The 17797-nt window shown below is 40.4% G+C and overlaps 1 protein-coding gene across 6 annotated transcripts in view; it reads right to left on the bottom strand.

Annotated features, from left to right (window-relative positions):
* NPAS3 (neuronal PAS domain protein 3) overlaps positions 1–17797 on the bottom strand; it is an 865567-nt gene that overhangs the window by 237302 nt on the left and 610468 nt on the right. For all 6 annotated transcript variants that reach the window (XM_040476899.1, XM_040476900.1, XM_040476901.1 and 3 more), the window contains one exon: positions 6889–6978. In XM_040476899.1, coding sequence (XP_040332833.1) covers positions 6889–6978 — 90 coding nt within the window. The remainder of the gene's footprint in view (positions 1–6888; positions 6979–17797) is intronic.

Here is a 17797-nt window from a genome sequence, read left to right as displayed (position 1 = left end):
ACAAAACAAAACAAAACAAAACAAAACAAAACAAAACAAAACAAAACCCTCGCAAGTACAAGGAGGAAAGAAACAGGCTAGCTTTTGACATTTTGCTAAAGATGGGATGGTATGATAGGGGAACATTAGGGAATCTTTCTACTCTTTCTGATAACAAGATCCCTGCTCATATAAATTATCACCTAGAAACTCTGTGACCTAAAAGGTAATAAGGCCTTCAACAAAGATACAGGGTGCGGAGCTGCTGTGTTCTGCCCGGCTCATTCATAATGATGGATAAAATAAAGAGGCGTGTTTGCCTATTTGGGAGCAGGGGACGGGGGAGGAAAAGGGGGAAGAATGAGCAGTTCAATATCTGGATCGAACAGAGGAACTTTTTCCCCCAAGGATCCTGCAGGGAGGAACCTTGACATGCACAAAGTCAGAACGTAGACAAAGTTGCCCTGGTGAGAACGATAAGGTCACCCGTGGGATTGCTGAGATTATCTCTGTCAAGCACTCGGACAGCATGCAGTCAAATGATGCATCATGCAGTCATTTTCGGGGGGGAAAAATCAATTTCTTCACCAGGTCGCTATTTGCTTTTCAAAGTGCCCTTGTAGGCCTTCACCACCAAGCATTTATCAATTTAAATGTTGTAAATTGATAATGTGCCACTGTGCCTTGTACTGTTTCTGAATTATTTTGATACTTATATTTTCTCAATAGTCTCTAAACCCTCAGAGCTTCCTCATTCAAAAGGGCATTTTTCTTTGTTACACCAAGAAGTGATGAACTTTTTATGATTAGTACAGGAGAAAAATGCAGACTTGCTGGGGGGAAAAAAACATACAAGCTGCGGAAAATTACACATTTTTCTTTTTCTTTCTTTTTTTTTTTTTCTTCAAGTTAAGGTATGTCTACTAGCAAGATTTTTAAGACAGGGGCCACAAAGCAATATTTGGCGGGCTACGTATACTCATTTATTCAAGGAGTTATCGCAGTGTTGCCCAAATTTAGAACGCCAACTGAAAAAAATGCTACCACATAGCCCCATTATTAAAAACTGTGCTGTGTTGAACTAATACCTTTTTTTTTGGTCTTTAGATCCAGATATCTATGTGATGATGCCAAACAAGAGTAGTAACTTGTAAGGAAAGCTAATGTCTACTTTATTCCCCCCCCTCTAAAGCAATATATATATATCTTTTACAAGCATGGAAATGAGGATATTAACCACATACTAACCTCAACTCGATTTGCATTGAAAAAATGTAGAACGGAAGAGTTGAGGGTGCACTTTCCAAAAGCAAAAGAAAGACATGGCAGTTGCAACGCGTCTTTAACCTCCAGTGATTTATTGGCCCTCGGCCAAGTTATCAGGGGAATCTAATTCTTCTTTATTATTCAAATAAACCACATTTGGCACCATGGTTCCCTTTCAGAATAGCTTCACAAATAGACTGAGCTCTGTCATTTATTTGACCTTGTACTTGTGTGCTGTCGCTGTAATTTTATTTGCCATTCTATATAACAAATGCAGAGAAACCTAAAATATGGAGATGAACAACAGGATGGGGAAAAGGAGTTTGCGATAAACATATCTGCATGGCTTAAAAAAGAAGAGACTAAATGTAAAACAATCATTTCCCCCTTTTCACCCTCACCTCTATTAGCCCTTCTATCTGCGACCACCCTGCCCTTTCTGCAAGCTGCCTTGGAACAAGCCAGTTTTGTAAGCTTGTCTGTGGCTCTCTTCTCTCTGGCTATGACAGCAAGGAGGGATCTTCCACCAGGATGGGGATGTGATGAGGAGAAGTGACTCAGGCAAGCTGGGCACTGGAGGCAGGTGGGGTTGGGGGGTGGAATTAGGAGGCATCTCAAGAGAGTGATTAGCTGGTTGTAGGGTATTTTCTAATGATATCACGGGGTAAAAAATCTGTTCATCTCCCAGTGGGTTCTAGATCCCACTTTATTTTAAGTAAGACTCTATGCTAAATTGAAAACATTTTGCTGGCACGGGTGTGCATCAGAATCATCATCTCTCACCCCACTTTCAAAGAAAAATGTTCTTAAAAAATGTAAGTCCATTTTTATCCTCTGGTTAACTGGGACCCATGTCCTCTGCCCCTGGCAACTATAATGTTAAAGTTCTCATCAGTATTTAAGAGCAAATGCAGGATTTGTGTTTGGGTGAGGGAAAGCTGATTTATAAAAGCACATAAAACATCAAATTAGTCAATGCTATTATAAGACCTGGATATCAGAAAATCACTCTCAAAATGATCTCTGGCACACCACCTGAGGGGGTGGGAAGAGTCCTCTGTCTGCTCATGAAATTTGAAATATGTTTGTTCATGTTTGTTATATGATCCACACAGCCTTGCTCTGGATGTGAACTCCAATGGAAGCAAATCAACATGTCATAATCCACATATTAGCTGCCATGGAGATCGTATTTGAGATTTATTATTATACTGCAGTCCCAGAAAAACTTTGCTTTCCATAAAAAGTGATGTTTCCTTATTTTTTGATGAATGGCTGTATTTCCTTTTTTTGCTTTGGTTACCAGGAAGCTCACAGATAAATTTGAAGCTTTATCAGATCACTTATAACCCTCTTACTCTATTGTGTGCTCCTACTATGTGGTAACAAATGACACACTTTTGTCTTTTCTTTTTCCTTATACCTTAGCTCTGTTTAGCCATTGTCTTTTTTTTTTTTTTAATTATATACATTTATATAAGCTATTTTCTTTGTGGAAAGAGGAGGACATAAGCCAACAAATGAATATTTCTCCAAGTTTTAGGTCCTATATCAAACAAGCATTTTTTAAAATTTATCATATTAAGTCTCTTTTGGATCCGTTGACAATTAAGCCCCAGGCATACCAGAAGAGATTTCATAAAATCAGGCTATGTATTATTATTACATTTTCAGTGTTAGGGAATACACTTTGTTTTCTTTCTTCATTTTCACTTATGCCTATTCCATTATACCTATGGATTAGAGCTGTCTTTAGCAGCTCTGAAGGCTATCTGCCAGGTATAAGAAGGCATTTAAATCCCATGCAAACCAAACTCATTAATGATATTTGGGGCTCTTTCTTTTTAAGATAGGGCTTCATGGTGAGTAACTAGGAATCATCTTTATCTAGGGAAGTAAGTCAACAGTGCATGTTTCTTTTTATTTTATTTAATTTTTTTTAAAGTTTATTTATTCCGAGATGGAGAGACAGCATGAGATGCAGAGAGACAGAAAGAGAGGGAGAGAGAGAATCTCAAGTCGGTTCTGCAATGACAGTGCAAAGCTCGATGCAGGGCTCAAACTCACAAACTGTGAGATCATGACCTGAGCCTAGATCAAGAGTCAGACACTTAACTGACTGAGCCACCCAGGCACCTCTATTTCTTTTTTAATGTTTATTTACTTATTTTGAGAGAGAGAGAAAGCAAGCATGGAGGGGAGCAGAGAGAGAGGAAGAGAGAGAATCCCAAGCAGGCTTGAACTCACGAATGGTGAGACCACGACCTGAGCCAAAATAAAGAGCTGGATGCTTAACTCACTGAACCACCCTGGCACTCCAACAGTGCATATTTCTACAACCTGAAAGCACACCTTGAATGTTGCTTTAAATATATATCTCTGGCAGAGTCAAAAGGGCTGCTGAATTGGTCTGAACATCATCACGGATCCCTTCATTCCTGCCATCATGATAACATGAAAGGACTTTACAGAGAATGACTGCCACACATACACGCTGGAAACCAGGAGCTGTTCCACTCAACAGAGTATAGAGGAAAAACCCACTCTGATTGTCTCTATATTCATGCTATACAACAGAGCTCAGGACAAGTCTCTCTACTTAATTTTCTCATGAGTCAAAATAAAATCTTAATTCTTTCCTGGACATAAGCCACTTTAAAGGCACCATATTTATTTACATGTTGAAGGAATATAAAACTGAGGAAGGGATATTTTGAGAGCTACAAATGTAGGCATAACTATGCTCTAACGAACTGGCATGCTCACAATATTCCTTAACAGTTTGACTGGGTACATCTTTGGTGATACAGCCATACATCGCCTTTATTTAATGAAACTATTTAAAAAGAAACGGAGGGGCCATAATTTCACAGACTCCTTATCTCTGTCTAGAATTTCACGGGATAACTTCTGAGCCAAAGTTGTAGGTTACAAATAGCACATTTGGTCAGCATTCAATTATGGGCGTGTTTGTGTGTGTCTGCGTGTGTGTGCGCTCATGTGTAAAAAATTAAGTATTTACTTAACCAAATAACTGTGAGTACATTGTGCATCGTATGTCCCCCATGAGTACCCCGTGACCCGGCAACTTCAAGAAGTCACTGAAGAAAGTTGGAAAGGGTTAAGTCTCAAGTACCCTATTGGGACTGAGAACACAACATTTACTGGGTTGGAAATTCCTTCCCAAAGTTGGAGAATTAATTTTTAAAAACAGGCCATGTTCTTAGCAGATTATTTTCACATTAATCCAGAAGTGTTTTTAAACTTTAGTTTTCAATGTTAACACCTACATCGGCATTTGCAAACGTCACCTTCTCGTGATGGACCCTTCACCATTTCACTTGCAAAGTGCCTCCAACTGAAGACCTCTGTCTTGTACCTCGTAGTCTCCACCATTGCTGGCGACAGTGAACCCATCTACCACTGAGGGTACAGCACGTTGGGGCTGGCGTCTGCCCCTGGTTAAGTCAAGATGCTGACTTGCTGACTACTGATCCACACTGTAAAACCCATCCCATAAAAGAAGCAGGGAATGACCGGACAGAACGTGCCACCTGCTGCAAAACGTCTACACAGCTGCTTTACTCTGCAGAAACCTCAATTATTTGTTTCAGATTTTAAGAAAAGATTGACTTAATGTTACAGTAGAAAAGCAGTGAAATATACTGCTTTTAAGGAGAACCCAGCACAGGGTTAAAGCCAAATCTTTCTTGAACAGATGATATTTCAGATGGCCACACTATTCCAGATGCATCAATTTCCTTGAAAATCCAATCCATATATGTGCATATGCTGTGCTGGCAGGAGGACTGACTGAAATGGCCAAAACCCAAGAGCTAATATTCTTTTGGCCAGAATAATGCAATTATTATTTTCCTAGCTATCAGTCTAAGCATACAGAGCCATCTGTTATGCAAAGCAAACATACACATCTCAATTACAGAAAATGCAGTTGCCTTGACAGAATTTGGATTACACCACTAACCAGGGCTGTAAAATGTGTTTTGAGCTAGTATATAATGGATGCTTTTCAGGAGTTCCCTAATTAGCATTTACCTGCTTAAACTAATTATTCATCCTTCTTCTTCACTGGCTTATTAAACTTTGTTGGATACTGTGCATAAAACAGATGAATATGGGCATCGCAGAACAACAAACAGTGGTGTTTCCAGTCCTGTGAGATACTCACATAGTGGGCACACCCGTTTCAAAACTGAAGATTCTCAAAACTAGGTCCTAAACAGATTAAGATGAGGCTGAGAGTCTATTAAAGGCTATTACAAAACCAGAGATTTCAATAAGATGCAAGAATGCTAACAGTGAGTTAACAATAGCCCAGTTTCTATCATTTGGTTTGCTGAAACCCACATAAAATAGAATTACTCTATAAACTATAGCCAATAGCTTCGCGCGTTCTTCAAGGAAGAGTTAATGGACCCTTGCTTGGATTCTCAACAGTAAATAATCACATTTGGCAGCAAACCTCCTCCAAACCTCCTCAAATGCCAAATATCTTTCTTTATTATTTCCCAGTGTCTTTCTCAATTTAGCTATTACCCAGCAAACTCACTAACAGCCAAAATGTTCCAGCCGTGCTGGGTGCCTCCTTAGAGCAGTGCCAACTTGCGGAAGCAATGAGTCTGGGGTGGGTCTTGCTTAAGAGGAGAGAGACAACTCTTATCTCCATCTTTAGCTCCAAGGGGCAACTGAAGGAGAAGTAGATTATCCAACTTGGCAGATCATCACATACACACAAAATCCCTCCCACCGAGGCTGTGTTTTCCTCATGCCAAATCACCAGATGAAAAGGGTCAAACTCAGCCAATCACCTGTATGGGCACAAGTATCCAGATGTTCGGCACTTTTACGAGAGGAAAAAAAAAACATCTGGATAATTAGTGGAATCGCCAACTTTTCTTCAGGGGATTTTGGCATTCTGTAGATGCAACCTATGTCCTGGAATCCAACGGAAGTAAAATTTTTGTGTTCCAGGGGAATATCAAGAACGGACATCTAGGATTTTGTCCCTTACCTCAGCTGCCTCCATCTTCTTTGTTTTCAACCTCTGACAGACACGTACGAGTAATTAAAGTGCACATAACGAAAGGCTATCTTATTTTATGAAATTGCCTTTCAGCGTTAGGAAGCATTTGCAAAGGCAGCAAAACAGATCCTTGCTGGGACCCTCCCTGCAACACATTTTAATGGTCTCTTTCAGCATTTCTTGACTCCAAATGACTCCTGTCATTGTGTCAGCTCCCAGGATAATGCAGGGTACTCCATAAACATCCAGTAATAGGACACAAGGGAAGCACTATTAGTGTGTCCCTCTCCTACCGGGCACAGAGGTTTCAAAGTTCAAAACAACTGAGGGAAGAAACTTCATTTGTTCTCAATAAATTAATAATGATCCTTGGGGGGGGGCGGGGAGGGGGGGGGAACTAAAGTTTTTGAGTACAAGTTTATTCCGAACGTTTCGAACTGACAGAATTTTCTCACCGACTTTGCAAGAAGAGTCAGGCAGAGCCATTAAAGAATACATGTGATAATTCACGCCAAACAGAATACCCCTTGAAGAAGGAAAAGCACAAGGCCGAAGGAGGCTTCACAATCTCTGTCGAGAATCTAAATTGTTTTACTTACTTGTGAGAGGCCTAGGTAGATGGAGACGGTTTCAGAAATGTACAAAAATTTTCCTTCTTGATTTAGTGCAAATACAAAGCCATCCAGGGACTGCAGGAAAAAATAAATATATAATTAAGTTAATAAACATATGCCGGAGGTTTAATGAATAGGGCATCTGATACAAAGCAACATACACTGAATTTAAAACCCTGTTTTTCTTCCTGTTTAACCGAAGTCCGAAGATCTTCTACTAGGGCCCTGTACGTGAACAAACTAAAGGCCTAAATTAAGACCACAAGCTTTCCTTTATTTCAAGGACTTCCTTATGTCTCTGTCATTTTGACCAAGATACATCATATTCGTGTACAAGATCAGGTCGTGCTGATTTTATGAGCCGTTGCCTTTATTTTTATTTTTATTTTTATTTTGTGGATTCAGTAGTTTAAGAGGTTAAATCAGCCAGATTCTCCATTAAATAGCTGAATAGGGATGGAAACTGTAATGAAACAAGAGGAAAAAGGGTCCCCATATGAAGAGCAAGTAAAATCACCACTGGAACTACTGTGGACATCAATAATTTGCTAATTAATAAAGGATTATGCCCTTCTCACTCTCAGCGCCTATTGTGGTAGAACAAATAGAAAAAGTCAATACATTATGGGTGAATGATTATAGGCTGAAACCTTACAAACTGTAATCCTTTTTTTTTCTTCAAACCTCTATGTTCAAGTTTTATTGTGATAGACCTGGTTTCTATTACAACTCCTGAAATGGAAACAAAAGGAGAGGAGTGGGGAGAGAAGGATTCTCTACATCATCTGTAGCTTCTGGAACCTTCGCCCACTTTCCAAAGGGAGGTTGCATTGTCAGTGTGACGAGTGGTGTAAATCGTCATGGACTCCAACTGCAACCCAGCACTCAAACAGCGAACACATTTGTTTCAAATGCTTGCGATCAAAGTGCATTGTATACCTTCCGCCCCCCCTTAGGTCTTTTGTTTCCCTTTATTTATCTCTAACCAGGTAGGCTGCGCAAGCGATGCTTGCACAGAAAAAGAAGTTTCCACGATTCGTGGTTTTTTACAAAGGCTGAGAATTGGGAAAGACAGGAAACCCACTCTGAGATCAAGGTATGTGGCAACACTAAATTAATGGCGTAATTTTGAAATAGAGAAAGGTGGAAGAAGCATATAAAATTCTGGTAGAGAAATGGATCATCTCATATCTCAGCAATAGTTTCAGTTTCCTAAAATACTGAACTCTTTGAGCTCCAAATATCTATATGAAATACATATATATTTATATATGTATTAAGTGTGTATGTCTATGTGAACGTGTGTGTGGGCGCGTGCGCACGCGTGTGTGTGTATGTGTGTGACATCTGGACTCCAGGCTTCCTGATCCGTTTTCAGAGTCCCAATGGCCAGAGACCGTGGGTAGTGTCCAACCTCCTCCTCTGATTAGGTGGGTTCTGAAAACATTTCAAAAGTCACATTACATGATTACATTACAAATTACATGATAGGCAAGCTTTTGGTCAGGATACCGTCCATTTATTAAGCAACATGTGCTAAGCAGTTTGCATGTATTATCTCTTTGAATTTTCACAAGTATCATTTGAGGTAATTATATTATTATCTACATTTTATACACAAGGAAATCGAGGCTTTGCGAAGGCAGGTGACATGTCTGCCCTAGTTAGTGATGGAGTGAGGATTTGAACTTTGACAGTTGGACTTAATAACAATACTGCCCCCACTCACAACAAAGGTTATGTAACTAATATGTGTAAGTCAATGGAAAGAAATGGTCACAGCGTTTGTGAAGTTGAACCACACTAAGATGCAGCTTATGACTGAAAAATCGTCACTTCATTTTGAAAGATTTGTTCAGATGACAGAATCCCACCGTTAGAAGATAGGTAGGAGGTAGGATAACAGGAGAGTTTACAAGTCACTTCCACTAGAGGTTACCCTGTCACCTTGCTCTGTAATATTTCTCCTGGAATCAGCTAAGGGACAGGGAACAAAATACTTAGTGGACTCCTTCCCTTTGACAAAACTGTCACCCCCTCCAGAGCCTCGTGAGATCAAACCTTTCAAGTTTGCTGTGTGGCACTGTGTAGTCTTGCTTTGAACCAGTGCAAAGGGAGAGAAGTTTCCTTTGTGGAAATTTGGGAAAGATCTCATCAAAATGTCTTTACCTCACACAAGAGGTCTTCTGAGGATGACTCATGAAGATTAGGATCCTCCCCCTTTAAGCCTCCCACAGAGAACAGGGCCTTGACAGGTTTTCCACTCAACCCAATGGCCATGCCCTGGCATACAGTTATAGAGAGTTGTGTGAACCCATCTTCTCAAACCTTAAAGTGTTGCTGTCAGAATAGAAAGACAGAGAGAGAGAGAGAAAGAGAGAGAGAGAGACGCAGGAGAACTTCTTATGCACGCACATGACAGTTGCAAGGCTGACTGAGAGAAGAAAGGACTGATGGAACTAGCACAGAGACAACCTCCTGTTCTCTAAACCCTCATTGTACAGGTTGGAAAGCCAAGGCACAGAAAAGGTTAAGTGGCTGGACAAGATCATACAGTCATCCAGTGGCAAACCTAGCATTAAATCTGCTGCACGCCGATAGTGTGGTTAAAGTATTCATGACGTTGTATGGTCCTGGTTGGCTTATTCAAGTCCCAAGGAGACTGGGTTTCTCAACAGTGGGGTGATGTCTTATTCATCTTTATCTGGCCAACATCAAACAACTGCTCAGCCAAGACTTAGTAAACCCAGTTCACTTCCACGCTCAATGCTCTTTCCCTTAGATCACATATGCTAGAATGACTAAGAAAGATGGAAATTATTTTCTTTTCTTTTTTTTTAAATTTTTTAATGTTTATTTATTTTTGAGACAGAGAGAGACAGAGCATGAATGGGGGAGGGGCAGAGAGAGAGGGAGACACAGAATCGGAAGCGGGCTCCAGGCTCTGAGCCATCAGCCCAGAGCCCGACGCGGGGCTCGAACTCACGAACCGTGAGATCGTGACCTGAGCTGAAGTTGGACGCTCAACCGACTGAGCCACCCAGGCGCCCCGGAAATTATTTTCTGCAAGAGTCCTGTTTATGAAGCTATTAGAGTATTTGAAGATTCTGATGCCACAGATGTCTAACATAGTCTGCGATATCTCCTGACATTTGGAAAATCAGAGTTAGCCTAGATTCTTTTGCTGTTCTCCAAAACATCTAGTGCAGGTCATGTGCCATCCACAGACAACCTTTACTTTATTACTTAAAGGGATCGTGATTTTGTAACATTGGGTTCATATCTCATCAATTTACTAAAATAGTAGAGGGTTTTTGGGCACCCTAGCAAGGAAACAAAAATTCTGGAGGCTGAACATCTGATGCTATTAAGCAGCAGCGATCTAAGAACTGGCCAGTTTTGTTTGGCAAGGCAGAGGCTCCGACACATGTTCCAATTTCCTGGTGAGATTAAAATGAGTCTATGTCTACATGAAACAAAGCATCCAGTCAATTCAATTAAAAATAACAGCCAATTTGGTGTGGGAAGAACACAACTAGTCAGATTAGCTGTTTGTCATCAGAGAGGTAAACACATATACACACACACACACACACACACACACACGCACAAATTGGGCAGTTAGCCATCTTTTTTACCTTTGTATTTATCATGTCAGTCAGTTATAGCTATAGTGTGAGATGAAGGTCCAAAACTCAGGTTTGATTACCTTTCAAATAAGGAAATGGGATACGAAACCAGGTGTGTGGCAGATTGGCAAGGTGGCTCTTCGCACGGCCATTGCTTTCTGGTTCAGGGTCATCCCTGTTCACAGTTAGCGGTACTCTGCTGCTTAGGAAAGTTTTAAGAGTAGCATCAATACTGTTCTGAATGTGCTTGTCTCAGTTTTAATAGGTGACAGGAAGAAGGAAACATTCAGTTCATCTTGGGAGCCAAATGTGATTCATCTTAAAGTTTTGTGGAATTTGTCAAAATTTTGAATCAAGAAAGCTACTGCATTTCAAGCTTTTTCAATCACTGCAGGCTACTTTTTAATTTTTTTTTTAAAACTGCCCACTGTTTTCAACAGGCGCCAATTAAGATTCTGAGGTCAAAGGGTTAATTACATCTTCTTACTCACTATGTAGAATTTTCTGATTATTAACTAAGGTTGGATTAAGATGAAAAAGAACCTACACAAATGTTAATGCTAGTCCCTCCTTGAGAAGATTTATTATAAAGCCGTGCTGAAATCTATCTGCTTCCCTCAAAGCAGATGGAGAACAAAATCTTAGAAGAAACAGTAAAACAGACATTTTAAAGGCATGCTAGTATCTGATTTATCAAGACAGTTTTCTTATTACTAAAACCAGTTCTTAGCCATCCTGACAGGGCTGATAGGAGATTTCCTTTGTCACATCCTGGTAAGTCTATGAGGTACACATGCAGGAGGGAAGCTTGGATACCGAAGTCAGGAGCTACAGCATCTCTGAATAATAATGCCTGTAATTATAATTTATATCCCCTGACATCAGTATAACATATAAAGTAAAAGGCACGGTTTTTTAACCCAAAAGCTGAGGGTCTCTAATAGTATTGTCAAATGATGAGGTTATTTCCTTACAGGGTATGAAACTAACCACAGCTTCATGATTGAAGGTATACTAATGTTTAATGCCTTGTGCTAAATGGATTTATATTTGTCAAAGTAGTTTTGTCTCTCTCTCTCTTTTTTGTTTTGCATATTCCACAACAGCCAAATCCCACAGAGTGAAATCTTACCACCTTGCCCTTATAGGGGTAATTCTCATGTGTATAACTACTCTGAGATCAGTGGTTCTTTCTTCTACATTCCAGCGCAGAAGAGAAAAAAAAAATCACCCCAAACTCTTTTCCTATGACCTCACTCCAGTTAGAGTGAAGAATTACCAGTAGGCTAGGTTATTTTAATGACAGATTATTTTAAACTAAGCCTTCACCATCTGTTCCACCCCCTAATTATGAATGCAAAAGGAACATATTTCACAATTACATCAGTAAAAAAGTAAGATACACGTGATTTAAATGCATGCATGTGCTCCACATCCAAAGCACCGTGCGTCTGTGATGTTCTTCTAATTCGGGCTTAGACTAGGCAGAAAATACCCATCCACGATAGAGTACAGTCTCTGACACACTCAACTTTCTCTCTGAACCCAGGGTTTTTCATTGTTATGACATAATTCTGTTAGCGCAAGAACAGAACGTGTATTTCAGCACCATGCTTGCAAGCCATTAGGTAAGAGTATTTTATAACTATGAAAACATCGCTGCAGTTAATAAGGAGAGGCGGCATGAAATAACTCCTTCAGCTGTCTGAGCAGTGGGTTAGCATTGGAAACAGGGGAGTCTGGTCTGGAACCAAGCCTCCATCATCATGAAAGAAACTGAGTGAATAAGCCAAGCACAAAAAAGCAGCCTGGCCTGAAGAGTGAGGACAGGGCTTCAATACCTATCTTACCACTCAGTTTTGGCAGCAGATAAGAGAGTTAGAAAGACAAAAATGTTTCTTAAATTTTTTGGCCTTTGGATACAATAACACTTTGATAGAGCTCATTAAAATGCCATATTGCCCTCTGATTGCACTCAGGAGCTGAGGCTATACTGCTCACGCACACACATGTGGACTCCCGGCAACCTCAAGGAACCTGGGACGATGTCCAGAAGTGCCCACATGTATCTGTTTATGGGGAAGAAAACGTTTCCCAAATTTTGTCTTTGCAATCTGCGTTTTAACAATCAAGCACTGTGCAGAAACAAAAGCTTTATTTTTAGAAGTAGGAATCTAAGGCAAGTATATTTTCTCAAAGTGGATAAAAGCATGTATCAAAGGTCTGGGATTTGATTTAGCTCTCAGGAATCTTCTCGAGCCTTCTGGCTCCTGTGTCTCTTCCTTTGCCCCTTCCCCACCACCGTGAGTCAATAACATGAGGGGTAGCATGGGTTCATATCATTATCATGTATCAAAAGCCACATGTTCCCCCAATCACAATACCAAGCTAGATTAATTTGGCCACACCTAATTATTTTCCCACTAAAGAGGAATTCCTTAACAATAAACCTTGGCGCCTCGAAACACCTCTCCTAAGAGTTTCCTAAAAGACATAAATCTAAACATCTTAGGTGAGAAAACAGTGCAGAGGCACAGACGGCCTCTCTTCAGTTCTTAGAGGAGAGTTACCAGAATAAAAGGAGAGATGTTGAGCTGGTGAAATGTTAAAACATGAAAAGAACAAAGACATCTGCTTTCTGAGCAAGGAGATCAGGTTTTGCTTCTGCTCATTAAAATTCCATTTTGTGGGAGCTGTGTATCAAAGTGCTGACCTTTTTTCTCCGGGATGCTAGTTCAAGCCTTACATCCAGCCTTGAGGGATGTAGATTTCTTGATTTAAATATCGAGCCAAACGGACAACAGGCTCTGGTATAAAGACAGGGTGTAGCATTTGGTGGAATCACACGTGTCTGTGTCTCTGAGCCACCAGGGGCAGCACGTGGCTCCCACATCCTCTGTGGCTTGTCCAGGGAGACTGGGACTCCAGGAAGCATAAGTGACCGTGTGGTGCTCACAAGCTCTGATGCCTGAGGGAGAGGATTCCCACTAGTTATTCTAAGGCACAGATACTCACTGGAACATTGAAACGCCTTCTTTTTGTATACATGGTGTATTAATTTACTGAAACAGAGGCTCTTCAGAATCCAGGAGCGAATTTCTTACTGTGCATCTTTCCCGTTTAATTCAGAGTTCTCTTTCAAGTTAAAGAAAAAATTCCCATGCCAGCCGGAGTAATATAAACATTACATTGTGCTGGTTCTGAAAGGCCAAAAAATGTCACTGCTTTGCTTTGGGCACTCGTGGAGCTTGGTCACCTACAGGGAGGGCTCTAGGTGTTTTTCAAGTTGTCTGCATTATACAAGGCAATAAAAAGAATAGATACTAATTGTTTATTGGACATTCTATAGATCACAGATTACCGGAAAACAGAGAATGGATTCTATAATATGTATTGAACATACTATTATATATTACATATATTATATATCACGTATATACCATCATACTGTATTATAGAATGTCTTAAACGATGCCCAATTCACTCAAATATTCACCGGAGAGGAGGGGGAAATGAAGAAAAAGAATATATGTTAGGCAAATTGCATAGACTAAATGTGAGCGAGGTATTATTTAATCCTACTTTACAGGTAAGGAAACTGAAGCCCGGAGGAATTAAGGACACTGCTCAATGTCAGGCATCAATACGTGGTAGATCTAAGAAAGAAGGATCCTCTTTTTCCTCCTGATGCTGGGACCACCTGCTGGGTCTTTTAGTTGCTTCACACCCCATCGAAGCTGCTCAAATTCTGTGCTTCCTCCAGCACTTCTTTCCACACAAGGGACTCTCATGCTCCTATTGTTTGAGGGTGATACATTGAGAAGACAACGTTGAGTGCTTACTCCGCACTGGGCCTGTACGAGCTGAGGTTTCACAAAGCTGAACAAGGACCCAACTCACAAGCTCTTTTTTCCAAGAAAGATCATCCTTGGGATCGGAGACAAAGGAAATGAGCCAAGTTGGAAATTAACTTTATAAAACAAAAAGTTGCAGGGCAAAGGCAGTTTCCTGCTTAGGATACCCTCTGTAATCGGTGGGGACTCCTGTCTGATATCACTAAGCCCCGCACCTGTAATACGCTGTCTTCGATTTAGAAAAGGCATGGGTTGATGGAATTTGTAGTTCTCAGCTTTACTGAGGTATAATTGACAAACCAAACTGTGAGATATTTCAAGTATACATGGTAATGATTCGCTACACAAACACATGGTATTCCTCCCACCTAGTTACCTGACATATCCATCACCTTGCACGCGTCTCTTTTTGGATTTGTGAATGTACAGTCAAGAGACTGCTAGACCTCAAGGAAATTCTCATGCGTTGGAGGAAGAAGAACTAGCCTAGAAAACTTCTAGGAGAACACCTCCCAACAGCAAGTGTCAGAACAAGCCTTGAGCACTTACCCAGTAGGCCACGGGGCTGGCCAGGACCGTAACCCCATTTCCTGTCCCCAAGTGCTTCCCCGAGACTTAGGGCTTTTTCCTCCCCCTTCTGGTATACTACATACTATTTTATGTAGAAATATACTCTTTTATGTAAGATGACTTTGCAGAAATTTGTTTTGCAGTCATGTTTGCTTAGAAGTACATCCTCAATAATAACAAGGCAGACTCATATTGCTACTTCTGTTACGGCTGCTTACGACTGAACCTTGACTGTTCAACTGGGCAGTGGGAACAAAAAATAGGTTCCTTAAGAGAAAATAATAAAAGCTTTGTACATATATTCCTTTAGGTAAGGAGTTTGTGTCAGGGGTAGTAACAGTGATTAAAGCACCCTGTAATGATTTTAGCATATTAAAAGACCATTTAGAGACCTTAGATATTAATCTGATGCATTCATATGAGTTTCATTTAGGAAACATTTATTGGTATCTCTAGGGAAATGGTATTAAAAACATCCATACTGAAAGAAACTTGATTGTTGCAAATGTAGTGGCCACGGACTGAATTATATCCCCCCAAAATTTGTGCATTGAAGCCCTAACTCCCAAGGTGACCGTAGCTGGGGACTGGGCTTCTTGGAGATAATTAAGGTTAAATGAGGGCATAGGGGTGGAGTCCTAATTCAACAGGACCGATATCTTTATAAGAAGAGGAAGAGAGAGCTATCTCTTTCTCTGTAGGCATGTACCCAGGAAAGGTCATGAGAGCACACAGCAAGAAGGTGGCCATCTGCAAGGTACAAAAAAGGCCTCACCAGAATCTGACCATACTGGCCCCTTGATCTTGGACTTCTGGCCTCCAGAACTGTGAGAAAACAAATGTCTGTTGCTTAAGCCACCCAGTCTGTGGTATTCTGTTATGGTAGTCTGAGTTAAGATAGTAATTTAGGAATTCTGATTGGGCAAAATGCGTGGGCCATGAAAATCTTCAATGTTAACTTCAGGAAATCAGTGTAACTAGATCTTGTCCTCTTTATTCTATATACTATTCATATAGTTAATAATTAATTTTTCCTAGGCGCACATAAAGCTATAAATATGATGGACTGATAATAAAAAGTAGTGTTTAGTTCCAGAAATTCGATAATGCTTAAGATTGTCTTTGAAATCTTTTTCAAGCAATTGCACCTCTTCTGGGTCCTACATTTACAATATTGAAATCTTTATATTGGTTTCCCGTGCATTTCGAATGCTTAGAGGCTACACTGCTTCAATGCCTTAGCTCCATACAAAGCAGAGATACACATTTATGGGAAAATCAATTATTCTGATGGAACTGGGAACCTGCTGCTGAATGATCTTGGGATAAACAACTGGGTTTACCACTTGCTATGGCTCTTGGCTGCTTTTCTGACCTAGTTTCATTGCACAGTTGGCCGCTGAGTCTTAGCGAGAAGGACCGGCATATACTGCTTGTCCACAGAGCTCTCATCCTATTCAGGGCTTCAAGGAAGCCCACATGCCAATTTAACACTTCTTTGAAGCAAAGAAGATTGTTGTTTATTGTTTGCTGACATACTTGCAGATACACAAAGTGTAATGACTGATGTCGTAAGAAATCCTCAGACAATCTCTAGATGACATCCTTCAAAGGAGAGCAATTCAGCATGTGGAATGTGGTAGCACCGAATGTGCTAGGTGTACATAAAATGACAGTCTAAATGTATGCAATTAAGTGTAGTGGTGCTTGGCTGTGGATCCTGGCTTCTGACGTGTCCAATTCAGGAACAGAATGAAAGAACCAGACCAGCCTATGAGGTTTTTGCTATTGGCAACTTTGGGGGATAACAACATTAGCAAAGAAGGAAATTAAATGAGATTGGAGTTTCCTTCCTCTTTCTGATCTATTTCAGCGACTATCCTGACTGCTCAAGCATTCATAGCCATCACTGAGGAGTAACCGGCTCTTTTACTATTTGAATTTCCAGGATCATATGATGCTTTAACCGAAATCTCTGAGATTTAATAGGAATCATGGGACTGAAGTTGTCTATAGAGAAGTGTAAGTAACGGAAACACAAAGATAAAGTCTAAAGCAACTACCTTGAATATAAAATCAGCTATGTTAAGGTAATTTGAAGAAGACAAAGAATGTATCTAACCGGTGGAAACTACTGGGCTCTCTGTCTCCATGTCTTTCTGACCCACCATATGGGCCATATGCATACGAGGCAGCAAACATGACAGGCTCAGCTATTTCGTGTTTAAGTGATTTGACTGAAAGGTCAAATAATCATCAAGATTATTTTTGTTTTCTTTTACAATAGGTGCTCAAATTTGTTTAACAAAACATTCGAAAGGTATAGTTCCGTTTTGTCTTAAAGTTTTTCTAGAGAAATGCACTGCAGGCGACAAAGGGCAAATTAGATTCAGTACATGAACTGTCACTGAATGGTCCATTTTTCAGGAACAGACCTGTTCTATAAACTTTGAGATTCCTGCATTCTAAGAGATAAATATATTTTAAAGGTGCTAACACACACCCTTATAATTAGCAAATAGGATGGACCATTTCATGGAGCTAACAATGCCACCATATGCATTTCCCAGGGCAAAAGGAAGTGTCAAAAGTTTTTGCCCGGGCAATCTTTCCCTTCCCTTCTGTCCTCAAGTGCTGTCCTCACACAGGATCTTTCCCTTTCCTGGACTCCTTAGTGAAGTCAGAGACCAGTAAGTGACATCCCAGACATTTGCCAAAGAACGGCAGATTTTGTTTTTTGTTTTCCGCTAGGCAGCACATAGTTGTTAGCCTGCTAGGCAGGTCTAACTTACTTCCTGAGCACTTTGTTTTGAGCTATTTGGCACAAGGTGCCACAGAACA

Source organism: Herpailurus yagouaroundi, unplaced genomic scaffold, assembly GCF_014898765.1.
Source record: "Herpailurus yagouaroundi ecotype Mexico unplaced genomic scaffold, PumYag 141, whole genome shotgun sequence".
Classification (NCBI taxonomy): domain Eukaryota; kingdom Metazoa; phylum Chordata; class Mammalia; order Carnivora; family Felidae; genus Herpailurus; species Herpailurus yagouaroundi.
This window is presented reverse-complemented; position numbering and strand designations above follow the sequence as displayed.